General features: G+C 39.6%; 1 protein-coding gene across 1 annotated transcript; it reads left to right on the top strand.

The window, feature by feature from the left end:
* Window positions 1-399: 399 nt before the first annotated feature.
* Window positions 400-17,547, top strand: timm17a (translocase of inner mitochondrial membrane 17 homolog A (yeast)). Its single transcript, XM_063066472.1, has 6 exons — window positions 400-460; window positions 2,236-2,335; window positions 8,722-8,785; window positions 10,439-10,567; window positions 15,349-15,459; window positions 16,722-17,547. Exons 1-6 carry the CDS (start codon window positions 435-437, stop codon window positions 16,790-16,792), a joined length of 501 nt encoding a protein of 166 aa, XP_062922542.1. The 5' UTR covers window positions 400-434; the 3' UTR covers window positions 16,793-17,547.
* Window positions 17,548-17,995: the final 448 nt, after the last annotated feature.

Raw genomic sequence — 17,995 nt, 5'->3', positions numbered from 1 at the left:
AATTGTTCTTTTTGGGTTGCGGGTTGCTAGGGCGGCATAGCTCAAAGGATCTACTCCGCGCAGTGCCGCTAAAAATTAAACTAAAGCAGTGTTATAGTTACACAGTAAATGCATTGCGGCCTAATAAAGAGGCAGCACTCTGTCAGCAACGTTAACCTCCTTCTAGAAATTCATACATAGAGGCCTCCAACCCAAACACTAGATTGCCATTGAATGAGCCACAACTGTGTTTACAGTTCGCGAACAGTCCCCTGCCTTCGAGGGGCTTCAGATGACCTGGAACCGGGAGAGAAAACCTGCCAGCCCATCCCACGGGCCAATTTGCCACAGTTTGAGCACATGCGCCCTGCCGCCCCGGCTGACGCATGCGTCCTCGCAGAGGAGCGCCGTGTCACGTCACGTCACCCGGAGCAGGAGACGCGTCACGGAGGAAGATGGAGGAGTATGCTCGCGAGCCTTGGTGAGGCAGGAGCCGGGAGCCGGGTAACCGTAAATGGCGAGGGGTCGGCAGTCCGTGGGCGCGGAGGAGACACGTCCGAGCCCCGGCCCTCGTCTCTCTAAGGCGCTGGTCGTGGTGCGCGTATCTATGATCTTCGCAGGGGAAAGAGGGTGGCTGGAAGGGTGGGAGCAGCGACTGAGAGACCGGCCGGGCCTTGCCGGAGAGCAGCCACGAGTTGTGGGGATGGTGGTAGAAGGTCAAGGGTTCGACAGCCTCTTGGTGTGGAGTGACTAGTTGAAGGTCACAGGTGGACCCTTACCTGTGGGTGTGGGGTGGCCAGTTCAAGGTCACAGATGGACCCTTACCTCTGGGTGTGGTGTTGCTGGTAGAAGGTCAGGTGCCCTCACCTGGTGACGGTTCCCCAAAGCTGTGGAGGGAGTGGGAGGGAACGGTGTAGGTAACCCCTGATGAGTATCCCTGACGAAGACAGCAGAGTTTGTTATCGAGGCATCGGTTATAATCAATAACTGTACCCGGCTTGAAGCCTGAGAAGAGGTTATTTGTGGAGAACGCAGTTCAGAAAAAATGTAGAGCCCGGATGCTGTGATACAGCAGTTAATAATTTCTCCCTACAGTTGCTGACTGACGCTCAATGTAGGTTACATGGTCGGCACAACATTGTTATTGGTTATATTAACATTGTGGGCCGAAGGGCCTGTAATGTGCTGTAGATTTCTGTTTCTGTATTCCTCCAACACTTTGTTTTTGCAATCTTTGATCGAGTATTGGGCAGTGAGAAAGGAAATAACCTTGATGTAAATGGTCCTTGAAGGAAGAGTGACCAAAATGTGATACAATTTTACATTGAAAGGGATTTAAATTAAAGTAATTTAAAATCTTACAGATAAAATTAAAATTGTGAAGGTACGAGGGGTGAATTGGCTGTGGTCAATTTGGAAATAACTTGTGAAAGCATGGCAGCAGACAGGCATTGACTAACATTTAAGAAAATATTATTTGCAAAAGGGGGAGAAAGGTCATTTTAAAGCATAAAGCAGTGCAGGAGTAGTTGGCTAACAATGGTTGACAGCAGTTATTAAAGATCAGTTATAGGAGAGGCATATGCCATTGCCAGAAATAGCAGGAGGAAAAGATCGGCCATTAACTTAGTGATTGGAGTATGCACAAAAGGTTGGGTAGTTTACGTCTAATACTTATATTCTTCTGGACGAGAGAAAACTTGGACAGGGCAACCTGCCCTCAGTATCCTGATACTGTTTCTAAGGAGTTTGTACATTCTTCCTGTGGCTAGGTGTGTTTCCTCTGGTTTTCCAGTTTCTTCCCACACGCCAACGATATGTGGGTCAGTAAGTTGGTCACATGGGTGCAATTGGACACCATGGGCTAATGTGGGCTGGAAGACCCTGTTACAGTGGTGTATATTAAAATTAAATATGGAAGGGATTGGAATTATCAAGAATGTTTATTTATTGAGATACAGCACAGAACAGGCCCTTCAAACCATGCCGTCCAGCAACTCCCGATTTAATCGTAGTCAAATCACAGGATAATTTATAATGACCAATTAACCTATCAACCGGTGTGTCATTGTACTGTGGGAGAAAACTGAACCACCTGGAGAAAACCCATGCTGTCACGGGGAGTGGGATTGGTCTTCTGTGAAATTCATTGGATGTTTGTGGAGATTTTCCACTTTAGTATTTGTGCACATTCGGTTTTGCTTGAGCAGATACCGCTGACATAGTAAGTACGTAATGTCATTTCTTTCTCATTAGCCCTTGGAGGATCGTGGATGACTGTGGTGGTGCCTTTACCATGGGTGCCATGGGTGGTGGAATATTTCAGTCTATTAAAGGCTTTAGGAATTCACCAGTGGTAAGTCATTTCACAACCCTGATAAAATTTTCATTTTTTTTATGTTCCTTGGTCTGAGATAATGTTCAGTTTCTTTGTACATTCTCCTAACCTTGTTTTTGCATGTGAAGTGATGTATTGCTTTTCTAGCATCTCACTAATGTAGAAATAAAGTAGATAAAATTTTGATTTGCTCTATACAAGGAGGAGTCTAAAATCTTGCTTTACAGTTGTAATGAAGGATGTCAGAATTTGTACCATGAAACTGACAGCAACTTCTGAAATATTTGAGTATATGGTAAAATGTATAAAATTCAGAAGTATCTGCTTTTGATTTTCCCATTCCTTTACTGGGTGCAATTTAGAGTTGCTCTCAGCATAATCTTGTGAAGTTGATAGAGTCAGTCATAAAGCCCAGAAATAGGCCCTTTTTCATATGCCATCAAGTACTCATTTCTACTAGTCTTACTTATCAGCAGGCTGAGGGTAGCAGACACCAGCAGAATCAACAAACTCATTCGTAAGGCCAGTGATGTTGTGGGGATGGAACTGGACTCTCTGGCGGTGGTGTCTGAAAAGAGGATGCTGTCTAAGTTGCATGCCAGCTTGGACAATGTCTCCCATCCACTACATAATGGACTGGTTGGGCACAGGAGTACATTCAGCCAGAGACTCATTCCACTGAGATGGAACACAGAGCGTCATAGGAAGTCATTCCTGCCTGTGGCCACCAAACTTTACAACTCCTCCCTTGGCGGGTCAGACAGCCTGAGCCAATAGGCTGGTCCTGGACTTATTTCATAATTTACTGGCATAATTTACATATTACTATTTATTATTTATGGTGCAACTATAATGAAAACCAGTTTCCCCCGGGATCAATAAAGTATGACTATGACTATCAACAGTTGGTGAGGAGTTTGCTAAGTGTTCTTGCAGTAAAATAAACTGAAAATGTTATGCAGTTATTATATGAAGTATAAGTGAAATTTTAATGGCACAGCATATGTTTACTGCTGTTGGAAGCTTTTAATTGTTTAAAAACTAATGTATATCTGATCTGTAATAAATCTGGGTAAATATTTCAAAATATAACAAATTTTACCCTTTTCCCCCAGTTTTCACCAAGTTCCGATCTTAATCTTGTCTGATATCAGTGGCGGAAAAGTTATTGGAAGGTTTTCTAAGAGGCTGTGTGTATAAGTATTTGGATAGTCATGGATTGATTTAAGGATAGTCAGCATGGCTTTGTATGTGGTAGGTCATACCTAATCATTTTTAGAGTCTTGTGAGGAAGTTACTAGGAAAGTGGATGAAGGCAAGGCACTGGATGTTGCCTACATGGCGTTTGTCAAGGTCCCACATGGCTGGTTGATCAAGAAGGTTCAGTCGCTCAGCATTCAAGACGAGGTAGTAAATTGGACTAGACATTGCCTTTGTGGTAGGGGGTTACCTCTGACTGGAGGCCTATGACTAATGTATGGCAGGGATCAGTGCTGGTCCATTGTTTGTCATCTATGTCAGTGATTTGGATGATAAAGTGGTTAACTGGATCAGCAAACTTGTGAGTGACACCAAGGTTGGGGTTGTGGACAGTGATGAAGGCTATCATAGCTTGTAGAGGAATCTCTATCAGCTGAAAAAATGGCAGATGGAATTTAATGCAGACAAGTGCGAGGTGTTGTGCTTCAGTAGGACCAACCAGGGTAGGTCTTACACAGCGAATGGTAGGGCACTGAGGAGTGTTGTAGAATAAAGGGATCTGGGAATACAGGTACATGTTTCCTTGAAAGTGATGTTAAATGTCAATAGGGTCATAAAGAAAGGTTTTAGCACTTTGGCCTTCATATTTCAAAGTACTGAGTGCAAGAGATGGGATGTTATATTGAAGTTGTATAAGGCGTTGGTGAGGCCTAATTTGGAGTATTGTGTGCTATTTTGGTCACCTACCTACAGGAAAAATGTAAATAAGGTTGAAAGGGTACAGAGAAAATTTACAAGGATGTTGCCTGAGTTATAAGGAAAGATTGACTAGGTTAGGACTTTATTCCTTAGAAAGTGGACAATTGAGAGATTTGATGGAGGTATTCAAAATTGAGGGGGGAGTATAGGTAGGGTAAATGCAATCAGGCTTTTTCCACTGAGGTTGGGTAGGACTGCAACCAGAGGTCATGGGTTAAGGGTGAAAGGTGAAAAGTTAAGGGGAACATGAAGGGAAACAACTTCACTCAGAGAGTTATGAGAGTGTGGAGCAAGCTGCCAACACAAGTGGTACATGTGAGCTTGATTTCAATGTTTTAAGGGAAATTTGGATAGGTGCATGGATGGTAGGCGTATTGAGGCTATGGTCTCTGCAGGTCTGTGGGAATAAGCAATTTAAAAGGTTTAGGCATAGACTAGATGGGCATAAGGGCCTGTTTCTGTGCTGTACTTTTCTATCACTGCTGTAATTGCTAATGAGAATTATTTAACATCACTCGCTGCCTGGGCAATTTGATACTATAATTTTTGCTGGATTGTTTAGATCAATGTCAAAGGAAAAAGTCAAAGTTTTGGTGACATGGTGAATCTATGCAAACTTATAAGAAAATAGATGTGCTGTTGTGCTTTCTTTGTAATGGGTCTCATGCTGGTCTCAGGTCAGATCCTCTAATGTGATAATGCCAAGGAATTTAAAGCTGCTGATGCTGTCTACCTCCATTCTCCAGTGAGAACTGGCTTATGGATCTGGCTTCCTCCTGTAATTGATAATTAGTTTGATTTTGCTGACATTGAGTGAGAAGTTGTTGCTGTGGTATCATTCATCCAGATTTTCTGTCTCCCTCCTATATGCAGATTAGTCACCATGCTCGATTTAGCCAGTGACAGTAGTGTTGTCAGTAAACTTAAATAGGCATTGATTGGAGCTGTACTTAGCCCCACTATCAGATATAAAGTGAATAAAGCAGGGTGCTTAACACGCAGGGTGTAGTGCATGTGTGCTGATGGTAATTGTGAAGGAGATAAGATACTATGAGATCTTCTATGGATAACAGACTTCTTTGAATTTGCAGTGAGCCTCATCTGGAAGCAAAGCTCACTGTCCCCTATGTCACAACATTTAACTTTGTAGGAGGTTATGGCATTCAGAACATGCCGCAGCTGTTGAACATCCCTCGTAGATTCCAGTCTAGTCTGGAATCTCCACTTTGCCTTTGAGATGACTTTCTGGAGGTCATTATTGCAGCTCTTGCAACATTCTTGATCTCCAGACTTGAATGCCTCTGATCTAGCTCACAACAAATTCTGGATTTCTTTGTTCATCCAGAGCTTCAAGGCACACTCATCCATATGTCAACTCTTAATTCCTTGAATGATAACTGAAGTATGTAAATATTTTTGAATTTTGTATGAACTTTCCCCACGTTTCAAACATGCACAAAGATGCAGGTGACCCAACCTTTGATTAAATGCATATGCATATTTCTTCTAAGCAGCAGACTACAAAATTCCATCAGTGATCTTCAGTTCTCACATTTGATGGTTTAATGTGGAGCAGAAGTCATAAGCTCCAGCAGAGCAATTAAGTGTGTCAACGCCATGACTGAAAATGCGGCAAGCGAGGCGGAATTCAAACCAGGCTGAAAAGCAGAGGGATGAGGCCTCCTCTACCCCGTCTTGTTGGCAAATATGTGGTTGCTGGAAAATATGATTGATGATCTCAGGGCAAGGCTGCTATATCAGAGGCAGATCTCAATTGTTTGTTGCACTGAAACTTGGTTAATAGCGAACACACCAGATGTAGTGATACAGCCCGAGGATCTTACTAATTTTCTAATGATTAAATGTAGACCATTCTATTTGCCTAGGGAGTTCTCATACGTGATCCTGGCCGCAGTTCACATATCACCAGTGGCAGATTATAAGCAGGCAATTGTGTGAAACTGCATGATGTTGTCTGCAAGCAAGAAGCAGGCCATCCTGATGCATTTAACCAGGCCTGTTTGAAGAAAACCCTGCCCAATTATCAGCGCATAATCTGATGCAACAGAGGTCCCAACACACCAAACCACTGCTACACTATGATAAGGAATGCCTTTTGTTCCTTTCTGAGAAACCATTTTGGCAAGTCGGTTAATTTGGCTGTACTCCTACTACCTGCATACAGACAGAGCCTAAAGAGCAAGGCTTCTGAAATCAAGACAACTAAGAGGTGGTTGCGAGAGGCAGAGGAACGGCTATAGGGTTGAGTTGAGTCAGTGGACTGGGCCGTGTTCAAGTACTCATCTGAGGACCTGAATGACTACACCAGGGTTGTAACAGACTATTAAAACAGTCCTGGATGAGTGTACCTTGAAGCCCTGGATGAACAATGAAATCCAGAATTTGTTGTGAGCTAGATCAGAGGCATTCAAGTCTGGAGATCAAGAATGCTGCAAGAGCTGCAATAATGACCTCCAGATAGTCATCTCAAAGCCAAAGTGGAGATTCCAGACTAGACTGGAATCTACGAGGGATGTTCAACACCTGCGGCATGTTCTGAATGCCATAACCTCCTACAAAGTTAAATGTTGTGACGTAGGGAACAGTGAGTTTTGCTTCTGGATGAGCTCAATGCCTTCTGTGCTCGCCTTGACCCCAGAACAGTGAGGAATCATTGCACACCCCCATGTCTCCCGATGATCCTTTGGTCTCAGTATCTGAAGACGATGTGTGGGCTGCCTTTAAGAGAGTGAATCCAAGGAAAGCAGCCAGTCCGGATGGAGTACCTGGCCAGGTGCTGAAGATCTGTGCTGACCAGCTGGCTGGAGTATTAATAGATATCTTCAACCCTTGCTCTGGCAGTGTGTGGTACCCACCTGCTTCAAGCAGGCTTCAGTCGTACCGGTGCCCAAAGAGAGCATGGTAAGCTGCCTCAATGACTATTGCCCAGTGGCATTTACATCCACGGTGAAGAAGTGTTTTGAGAGGCTGGTGTTGAAGCACATCAGCTCCTGTCTGAGTGGCAGCTTGGATCTGCTCCAATTTGCCTACCTTAGTAACAGGTCTACAGCAGATCCCATCTCATTGGCTCTTCACACAATCCTGGATCATCTGGACAGCAAAGATGCGTACATCCGGATATATTTTATAGATTACAGCTCAGCATTTAATACCATCATCTCCTCAAAACTAATTAGTAAACTCCAAGACCTGGATCTCAATACCCCTTGTGCAGTTGGATCCTGGATTTCCTCACTTGTAGACCCCAATCAGTTTGGATTGGCAAAAACGTCTGGTCCACAATCTCTATTAGCACAGGAGCACCACAGGGATATGTGCTCAACCCCCTGCGCTACTTGCTTTACATCTATGACTGTGGCCAAGAACAGCTGCAGCACTATATACAAGTTTGCTAATGACACCACTGTTGTGGCGATGAATCAGCATATAGGAGGGAGATTGAAAATTTAGCTGAGCGGTGGTGTAATAATAATAATAATGATAGCCTCTCACTCAAGGCCAAAGAACTTATTGAAGACTTCAGTAGAGGGAAACCAGAGGTCCCTGAGCCAGTACTTATTAGAGGAGCAGAGGTGGAGAGGGTCAGTAACTTTAAATTCCTGGGTGTCACTATCTCAGAGCACCTGTCCAAGACCCATTATATATTGCAAAGAAAGCACAACAGCACCTCTACTTCCTTAGGAGTCTGCAGAGATTTGGGTGGGATGTCATCAAAAACTTTGGCAAACTTCTATAGATGTGTGCTGATAGACTGGCTGCATTACGGCCTGGTATGAGAACACTAATGCCTAAGAGCAGAAAGTCCTACAAAAGGTAGTGGATTCAGCCCAGAACATCATGCATAAAACCCTTCCAACCATTGAGCACATCTACATGAAACATCGCTTAGGAAAGCAGCATCCATCATCAAACATCCTCACCACCCAGGCCATGCTCTTTTCTCACTGCTGCCTTTATGTAGAAGGTACAAGAACTAAAGGACTCTGGCCACCAGGTTCAAGGACAGTTACTACCGCTCAATCATCAGGCTCTACACTCATTCTCCTTCTCGATCCACAACCGATCGCCTCACTTTAAGGACTCTTTATCTTGTTACTTCATGCTTGTTATTTATTTCTATTTATTTACATTTGCATCTGCACAGTTTGTCCATTGATCCTGCTTACAGTTACTGTTGTATGGATTTGCTAGGTATGCCCACAGAAATGAATCTCACGGTTGTATGCAGTGACATTTATGTACACTGATAAATTTTACTTTGAATTTTAATATAACTAATATGACATTGACCTTTTGTACCAATATTGTTATTATGGCGTACTTTTGAAATAGATCACTGAAGTTACTTACGTAATATTAATTTTGTTACATTTCTTTGCCTCTTGTATACTTTTGATATTTTTTTTTGTTTTTTCTTTAAACAGGGAATGAGTCACCGATTACGTGGAAGTTTGACTGCTGTTAAGACTAGAGCTCCACAGATAGGAGGTACTTTGGTTGTATTTGCTCGTTTGATCTTTCAAGCTAAACAGTTTTTAAAATGTCAGTTCTCATAAGGCTGTTCATGATCAGCATTTGGGAAATTATCCACACTTTATAGCTGAATGCTGAGGTATCTGTTCTGTAAATATCATTGTTCTTTTGATCTGTCTTGGAAATAAGATTTTGAGCCTGCAAATTATTTACTAAATTATACCAACAATGCAATACTTTGTTGACTTGGAACATTATTACCCAAGTCAGAATATGCTCCTGCTTCACTTTGGGATTTCGGGGAGAATGCTATAGTGTCAGAGGTGCTATCTTTTGAATGACTGTTCATTATGCTGCGGCATTTAGGGCAGCAGTGAAGGTCCTGCATCTCTGGTGGTGTTCAGGGCTTCCTTCATCATGTCAGTAGCTTCCTCTCAGCTTTCACTACTGTCTGTCATGAAAATCCCAGGTGGAGACTCCAGAATACCGTCACACTTAGATGTAGAAAGATTCTTCATAGCTGTTTCTACAATAATTTTGTTTTACTGGTCAAGGTTGTTAGCCCTGGGCTGAACCCCCAAACCTGGAGGTCAAGTGGACCACTCTTAGTCTGGCCTCTACCCTTTGATCTGTTTGGCATGAGTGACCCTACCAAAAGCCAAAGCACAAGACTCTGACTCCAGTCAACATAGCTCTCCAGGTCATTGAGGCATGCAAACCTCCAAACCATGAGCCGTGGTCCTCTTGGAGGTACTATTTTTTGAATGGGAAATAAACTTGAATCCTATTTACCTGTCCAAAATGACAAAACCAAAACTAAAATGAAATGATGAGCTCATATATTGTTCTGGCAAACTGAAACTAATTGACCATTTATTCTCCTATTTTGTATTTAATGAAGCTTGCAAGAATTTGCATATTGGAAAAACATTTCCATTTAAATAATAACAATCAGCTTTTACAACAAAGTTGATTGTGAAATGCTTGTGGGGATTTACAGTTTCTGCTTGATTAATACACTTGTCTGTTAGTGAAATTCTTAGTGAAGTCCTCAGCATATAGAGATGTTAGAATCATGCTGATTAATTTTAATGTTAATGTCAAAGTTTGTTTGTGTGAACTTAATAGAAATTTGGTTTTCATAGCCCTGTCTAGATTTTTCTTGAACTTGCAGTTTGATAAAATGTTTCTGCATGTGATTTTTCCATGTTTTAATTAGGATTTCTTAGAGCAAGTCCTTCACAAAAATGTTTCCACCGTACAGAGCTGTAGTATATATATTCCATGCTAACAGTATCATGCAAAATGTTGCTCCTTCTAATCTAACTTGAATAGAACAACTTTCATTGTATATGTTACTTTGAAATATGTTAGATATTTAGATATATTATTCCCTGCCAAGCAATGGGGGGATTACATCAGTGTGAAAAGTTGGAATGAAAGGCTCTGTTTTAGAACTGCATATTTAATTATGTTTCAGATGTTTAATAAATTTACTCAATACTCAATTTATAAATTTTTTAATCATGATTTATTAGCATTTTATTGAAATCTTGCAATGATATAATCGGTCGAATATGTAAAATTAATAATTCAGTGAGTGTAAATACATTCCAATTTTAATTATATAAGTAATTACCCTTCAATTCATTTTTTTTAATATTTCAGGAAGCTTTGCTATATGGGGTGGTTTGTTTTCAATGATAGACTGTGGTTTAGTGAAGGTCAGAGGTAAAGAAGATCCATGGAATTCCATAACCAGTGGAGCTTTAACAGGAGCCATATTAGCTGCAAGAAGTAAGTGAAACTTTTGGTTTCAAAGGGTGAGATCTGTATTTGGGATGCAGTCACTTTGGAAATTGTGCATAGCATTCTGATATTTATTCAAAAATGATGGGAAACCAGGGCTGTTAACTTGGAGCAACACACACAAAATGCTGGTGGAACGCAGCATGCCAGGCAGCATCTGTAGGAAGAGGTATAGTCGACGTTTCGGGCCGAGACCCTTCATCAGGACTAACTGAAAGAAGATAGTCAGAGATTTGAGAGGGGGAGGGGGGAGATCCAAATTGATAGGAGAAGACAGGAGGAGGAGGGATGGAGCTAAGAGCTGGAAAGTTAATTGACAAAAGGGATACAAGGCTGGAGACGGGAGAGGATCATGGGACAGGAGGCATGGGGGAAAGAAAGGGGGAGGGGAGCATCAGAGGAAGATATAGTGAGAGGGACAGAGGGAGAAAAAAGAGAAAGAAAGCAGAAAAATAATAAGGGATGGGATAAGAAGGAGAGGAGGGGCATTAACGGAAGTTAGTCAAGTCACTGTTCATGCCATCAGTTTGGAGGCTGGCCTCCAACTAGCCTGTCCTTTTCAGGCCAACCTGATGGCAGGAACATTGACTTCTCTAACCTCCGTTAATGCCCCTCCTCTCCTTCTTACCCCATACCTTATTTATTTATTATTTTTATTTTTTCCCCTTTCTTTCTCTTTTTTCTCCCTCTGTCCCTCTCACTATATCTTCCTCTGGTGCTCCCCTCCCCCAGGAGAAGTTTTGCAAGTTTCCAGAATAAAAAGAAAATACAACGTTTAGAAAGGGATAAGAATTCGAGTAACATGGGGACAAATGTGAGAAGAGAGGTGGTGAATACAGGTCTGAGGATATTATATTTAAATGCATGCAGTATACAAAACCAGTTAGATGTGCAATTAGAAACTGGCAGGTACAACATTGTGGGTGTCATAGAATTTAGGCTGAAAGAAGATTACAGCTGAGAGCTAAGCATACAGGGCTAAACATCCCATTAAAAAACAGGCAAGTGGGTAGAGGGGTTGGGCGGCTTTGCTGGAATTAAATGAAATTAAATCCTTAGCAAGAAGTGACATAAAATCAGAAGATAGAGTCCCTGTGGATATATTTTTTTTTTACAAAACTGCAAGAGTAAAAAGTCCCTGGAGGGACTTTGAATAGTAGCCAGGGGTGGGTTCAAATTGCAACAGAAGGTAGAAATGGCATGTAAGAAGGCAATCAATATTACAGTGGTCATTGGGAATTTCAATATGCAGTTAGACCAGGAAAATCAGCTTGGCACTGCATCGTAATGTTGGAATTTGTAGAATACCTACTAGATGGCTTTTTAGAGCAGCTTTTGGTTGAGCTCACCAGGGAAACGGAAATTCTGGATTTGGTATTATCCAGATTTGATTAGTGAGCTTAAGGTAAAGGAAATCTTAGCAGACATTGATTATAATATGCTAGAATTCAACCTTACAGTTAGAAGGAGAAACTAAAATCATATGTCAGTATTACCATGGAGTCAAAGGAATTGCAGGGGGTTTGAAAGAGGAGCAGGCCAAAGTTGATTGGAAGGGAATACTAGCAGGGATAATAAAGCGATAATGGCAGTAGTTTCCTGGAGTAACTTGGAAAGCGCAGGATCATTTTTATTCCAAAGAAGCAGCAGCATTCTACAGGAAGAATGAAGTAACGGTGGCTGACAAGGGAAGGCCAAGGGAGCATAAAAACAAACCAGAGGTCAGAGAATATTGTTAGTATCAGCAGAAAGCTAGAGGGTTGGAAGCTTTTAAAGCAAGGCAACTTTGGAAAAAAAAACAAGAAAGGGAGAAAATATTAAATATGAAGGTCAATAGTACAAAAATTACTGAAAGTTTTTTCAAAATACCAAGTAAAATTGAGGCAACAGTAGACATCTGATTGCTGGAAAATGCCACTGTAGAAGTAATGAGAAAGAAATGGCTTACGAATGGTTTTGTGTCACTATTACTGAGGAGAAGGTGCTTGGGAAGTTGAAAATTCTGAAGGTAGATAAGTCCCCTGGACCAGATGGAGTAAACCCCAGTGTTGTGAACGAGGTATAGTGGTGATAGTGAAGGCATTAGTGGTGATCTTTCAGTGAACACTAGAGTCAGGAACGGTTTCAGTGGGTTGGAAAATTACAAATGTCATTCCTCTCTAAGAACGGAGAGAAGCAAAAGACAGGAAAATATACACCAGTGAACCAGTAAATCACCATTCTTAGGGATGAGGTTTTGGGTACTTGAAAGCACATTATAAAAGCCAGAGTCAGTGTAATTTCCTGAAGGAAAGATCTTGCCTGAGAAATCTGTTGGAATTCTTTGAGGAAATAACAGACAGAATAGCCGGAGCAGAGTAAAAGGATATTGTTTACTTGGATTTTCGGAAGGCCTTTGACAAGGTGCTGCACACGAGGCTGTTAAGCAAGATAATGAGAATGCTACTAGTATAGATAGAAGATTGGCCGATCGGCAGAAGGCAACGAGCAAGAATAAAGGGGCTTTTTCTGGTTGCCTGTCAGTGACTAATGATATTCTGCAGGGATCAGTGTGGGATCAACAACTTCACAAATGTTAATGATCTGGATGAATAAAGGAACTTGGTTCATGTCTACTGATAACTGAATTGAGAGCACAGGAAAACCTGTTAAATGCATGGCAGTATTGCCTACATATTTTCTTTTCTAATGTGAATGTAGCTTGCAGACACTCCCTTTAGTTTTCCATTGACTAAAGAAATTCAGAAAGATGAGCCTGTCCATATTCTGTACTGCTGAAAGGTTTGAGTGGATTATGCGCAAATTACATTTTTGAAAACACAACACTAAAAAAAACCATGCAATATTAGATCTCAAATAATTCAATGCAAAGTTTTCAAGAGATATGGATCTCATTTTTGCTTGTTTAGATTGCAAACTGTACTTCCTTTTCAGACCATAAGAACTGTGAACTTTTTCTTAATTGCAAACAGGACTTTGGAAGTTAGAGAAAAACTGCAGATATTATGATTTTGTGTTTTTTTTTCATTTTGAGAAATTATCTCATTTATGGTTCTGTAACCTATTACGTGCCCTGATTCTCCCACCACCATCACCCAGTAGTATAACCTAAAAGCCAACACATCTTTTGGCATATGGGGGTGGGAGGGGGGAGGGGGAGGGGAAGTGGAGCACTTTGGGTAAACTTACTCCACTCTTATAATAACTGTACTAAAACCTTGCCTTGAAGGTTATAATGGTAATGTAATAGCCACTTATTTCATTTCTATCTTCTAAGATCAATTTCTAATAGTTTTATAACATCAAAGTATTGTGAAAGTTGAAAATCAGGAATACATTTTTAACTTTAGAATACACAAATCCTCTATTTCAGCTATGTTCTGCACCTTTTTCCAACACTAAAATCACTTAAAACTTCATAAAAGAAAGTATTATCGTTAAAATAGCTTTGACATGTCGACCTTTAACCCAATTTATTTTAGAATAGGTTGACTTAGGTTAATTTTAAATGTCCACAGTTGTCATATGCAGATCTTACAATAATGGTTCTGTTTGGTTTCAGTACTCATCTTTTAAGTGTAAGCATAAAAATAGCTAACTGTGTAGTAGGAATATATTTCACATTAATGCATTAGGCATAGCTTCTGGCCAAATATCTGCAGAAGTATAAGAAATTTAAACCTAGTATTTCCTATTAGTGTGGATGTAAATCAAAGGTGCCTGTCTTATTCCCTTTCTCTTTTAACTTAGGTATGTCCATTTATCTAAAACTGTTCTTGAAAGCTCGCAAGGTCCTCTAAACAATTATTTTGATAGTGCATTCTAAGCTAAAGGTTTTTCCAACTCTCCATTCTAAGATTATAATGTGTTTAATTTTGCATCAATGCTTGCTTATTCAATATCATTCTGTGAAAATAGCATATTTCTGTTCTAAACACTATTGAATAACCCTATAATATCCTTTGAAGTGATTACAGCTTGGGTTTTGAGGGTTTTTGGTTTAATTGTAATTTGTTTTTCCAAGAAAGTAATGTCACAGTAAACCTATGCTATATTGTACCTTGCTTCTATTTTTCCCTCCATTTGTAACAATAATCCACACAGATACAGTTTTACAGTTTTTTATTTTCAATATCTCTAAGCATAAAGTAAAGTAAATCCCCTTTTGTTGTAATGGTTTATTTGAAAATTGGACTCTTGTCATTCAGCTTGCTCCCATTAAAAAATCTTTTTTATTCATATTTCTTCTAATTAAATTTCATTTGCTGCTGTTTTGCCCACTCCACTATTTCATCGATCTACCTAGGCAACTTCTGTAGACTTATGGATTTAGTTTTAATATTTGCACATTTCTGAACTGCTAGTGAATACTGCCTTGATAGTCCTTTTTCACACTTTATTTATTTACTGTAACTTAGTAATTTTTAAAAATGTTTGCAATGTACTGCAGCCAAAAACAACAAATTTCAAGATATCAGTGATAACAAACCTAATTATGTTTCTGACATTGCAGCCAATCTAGACTTGTCTTGATTATTACTATGGAAATAATATCCTAAATAATTTTGAAAAATTGCAAACTGATTCATCGGTTTTGATCCTATTTAGCACTCTTCCTGTATTTTCCAAGTTTCTAGGCTTGTCCATTTGCAATAGTCTCAAATGCCAAGATGGATGTTAATTGTATTTTTTTTCTGAGATAGAAATCCATTTAAAAAGTACATCTTGGTACATTCATTTTATTTCCAACTGTGGCCACTTTCATTTAGATGGCCCAATGGCAATGGTGGGATCTGCTGCTATGGGAGGAATACTACTCGCCTTGATCGAAGGGGCTGGAATAATGTTGACCCGATTTGCTTCAACACAATTTCCAACAGGTAAGTTCTAATGCCCATTAAGTGATGCTTTCTGTGTAAACTGGGACAAGTACTTAATAAGCATAATCTGAAAAGTAAATAAAGTTGGAACTACATTAGACAATAAGTTTTTCAGATCAGCTTTTATTAAAACTCAAGTTAGAAATTACAGATTTTAAAGCACGTTGAGGGAAGAGAATGGAGTCCTGTGACACGGTGAAAAACTTTTAAATGTATGGAAATATCATTACGAATTACCATCTGGTAAACCATAAATTACTTGTGTAGTTAATATTTACTTTAATCATTTGTATGAGTTAATGGTTCCTACAAATTTTAATGTACACTTTCTGGTTTGAAAAAGGAAACAGCTTTAAAACAGTCTTGTAGATGAGGGAATCCACTTTCTCTACAGTATATCTAAAACTTGTATTGGCAGCTAACCTCACCCATAAACCTGGTCATGCACCCAGAACAATTAAATTGCCTTTGCAAGTTTCTTTGAGTGGGAATTTGTCAGATACAAATTGGCTCCTTTCAGTATATTTTAATTTATTAAAACTTGTTTGCCAATGTCACTGGTATATTTGTAAAGTCCTACAATTTGCTCACAGATGGTGAACTCTGAAACTATTTTTTGTGATGCTGATTTGTACATTCTTGTACATCGGTATTTTTGAAAGTTTGAAAAAACAGTAAAAATGTTTCATTTTCTGGGCAGATTCATTAAAGTCTTCTGTTTGATATCCATAAAGGTTCTGAACACTTCTGCAAATTTGTTCATCAAAGCAAACTTGACAGCCGTACTGCTTTAAGCTTGGTAAAGGACAGTTATTGGCTCTCGATTTTAAACTTTCTTGGTTTAGATCTGTTTAGCCACAGCAGAAATAAAAACGAGCTTCTGAAATCTTTCAGGCCTGATTTGAACCAAATCTTGGTTTTAAACAGTTACTTAGTGAATTAAAATTAACTTCTGTAGAGAAGGAAGTAAATTACCCAGTTCTCGTGTGGTCATATTTATGATTAATGTAAAAATTAATTCTAGCTGTAGTAAAATCAAAATTACAAGAACCATGAGGAAACTTTGCTATGTGGAAAAGTTAAGGTAGTAATACATTACTTCTGTAATCTATAAAACTGCAAGAAACTGGCCTACTTTGAACAAAGATTGTGCTAGATCATATTCAAATGATAACCTGAAAAATCTAACATGAGTAATTTTGCAATTACTATGAAGGGGAAAGTGGACATTGTATAAGATTTATTATTTTGACCCCTTGTAGGTCCACAGTTTGTAGATGACCCTACTCAGCTACAAACTCCATCGTTCGGTGAATACAGACAGTATCAGTGACATCCATTTGAATTCATTGTAATTTTCTGGGTGCTGACAAAGCAGACATCCTCTGAAGAACTTCCACACATGGTCACATGAAACCAAGTTTAAGACTATTTATATTGCAAGGTTAGTATGGTTAAGAAGGCTTTTGTAGAAAATCTAACCCTACGGAATGATTTTCTGTGGCCTTGTAATATATGTATATATGTTATATGCCAGACATAAGAAATGTTATGTAATTGAGATTATTTTTGTGCCTGAGTTTTATATGTTCTCTGGTGAATATATTTGTAAACAATCTATTGGCATTATATACGTTGTCACTTCAAACCCAGCAAAATATAATGAAACATCTAATTTTGTTAAGTATATGTTGTACACATTCGGGCACTTCATTTAACTCGCAAGACAGATTGCTAATTCTTCATTAAAGAACTCAAGGCAGTTATGATAAAACTTTGTTTATTTACAACTTCCTGTGTCGAACTTAAACACAATGTGATATCTTTCCCCACCCCCTTTCTCTTCCATTCTTCCCTTCTTAACCCTTCTCTACTCCTCACCTGCCTATCACTTCCCTCTTGTACCCCCTCTCGTTCTCTTTCTCCTATGGTCCACTCTATCAGATTTCTTCAGCCCTTTACTTTTTCACTTGTTACCTTCCAGCTTCTCACTTCATTTCCCACCCCCCACCACCACCTTATTATGGCTTTTCCCCCTTCTTTTCCAGTCCAAGGAAGGGTCTTGGCCTGAAACATTGACTGTTTCTTCCTCCATACAGATGCTGCCTGACCCACAGAGTTTCTTCAGCATTTTGTTTGTGTAATACAATGTGCTAAGTGTGTTTTGATCATAGCCCAAGTCTTAATTAATGTAATTTAAAATTCAGGTGAATAACCAGTTGGAGTAAAATATTTTATCTTTTACTGTTATTGAAAGGCATGTGTTCAACCAACAATGTTTACAAGGAAAATATTAGAATGACTTTTTCCATTCTAATATTGTACTCAAATTTCACACTTTCAGTACTGTGTATGGAACTGTAATTGCATCACACATGCTTCCACGATGAATTAAATACTGCTCGAGGTGATACTGTGAAGAATATTAACAAAATGAGATGTTAGTTTTTTTTTGCTGCTAAATATTGTTCTGGCAAACAAGACTAATTGCATCAATAAATGAAGTACGTCATTGTATTGATTCTTGTTTCCACTG

The sequence above is a fragment of the Mobula hypostoma genome, chromosome 13 (genome assembly GCF_963921235.1).
Source record: "Mobula hypostoma chromosome 13, sMobHyp1.1, whole genome shotgun sequence".
NCBI classification, from domain to species: domain Eukaryota; kingdom Metazoa; phylum Chordata; class Chondrichthyes; order Myliobatiformes; family Myliobatidae; genus Mobula; species Mobula hypostoma.
Note: the sequence above shows the minus strand (reverse complement) of the source record. Positions and strands in the feature narration are given on the sequence as shown.

Excerpts from the sequence above, each read along its gene's own strand:
- timm17a (XM_063066472.1), top strand. The coding sequence starts at position 435 with ATGGAGGAGTATGCTCGCGAGCCTTG. Across the intron at positions 10,568-15,348 it reads AGCCATATTAGCTGCAAGAA|ATGGCCCAATGGCAATGGTG; the intron begins GTAAGTGAAACT and ends ACTTTCATTTAG. Across the intron at positions 15,460-16,721 it reads TTCAACACAATTTCCAACAG|GTCCACAGTTTGTAGATGAC; the intron begins GTAAGTTCTAAT and ends GACCCCTTGTAG.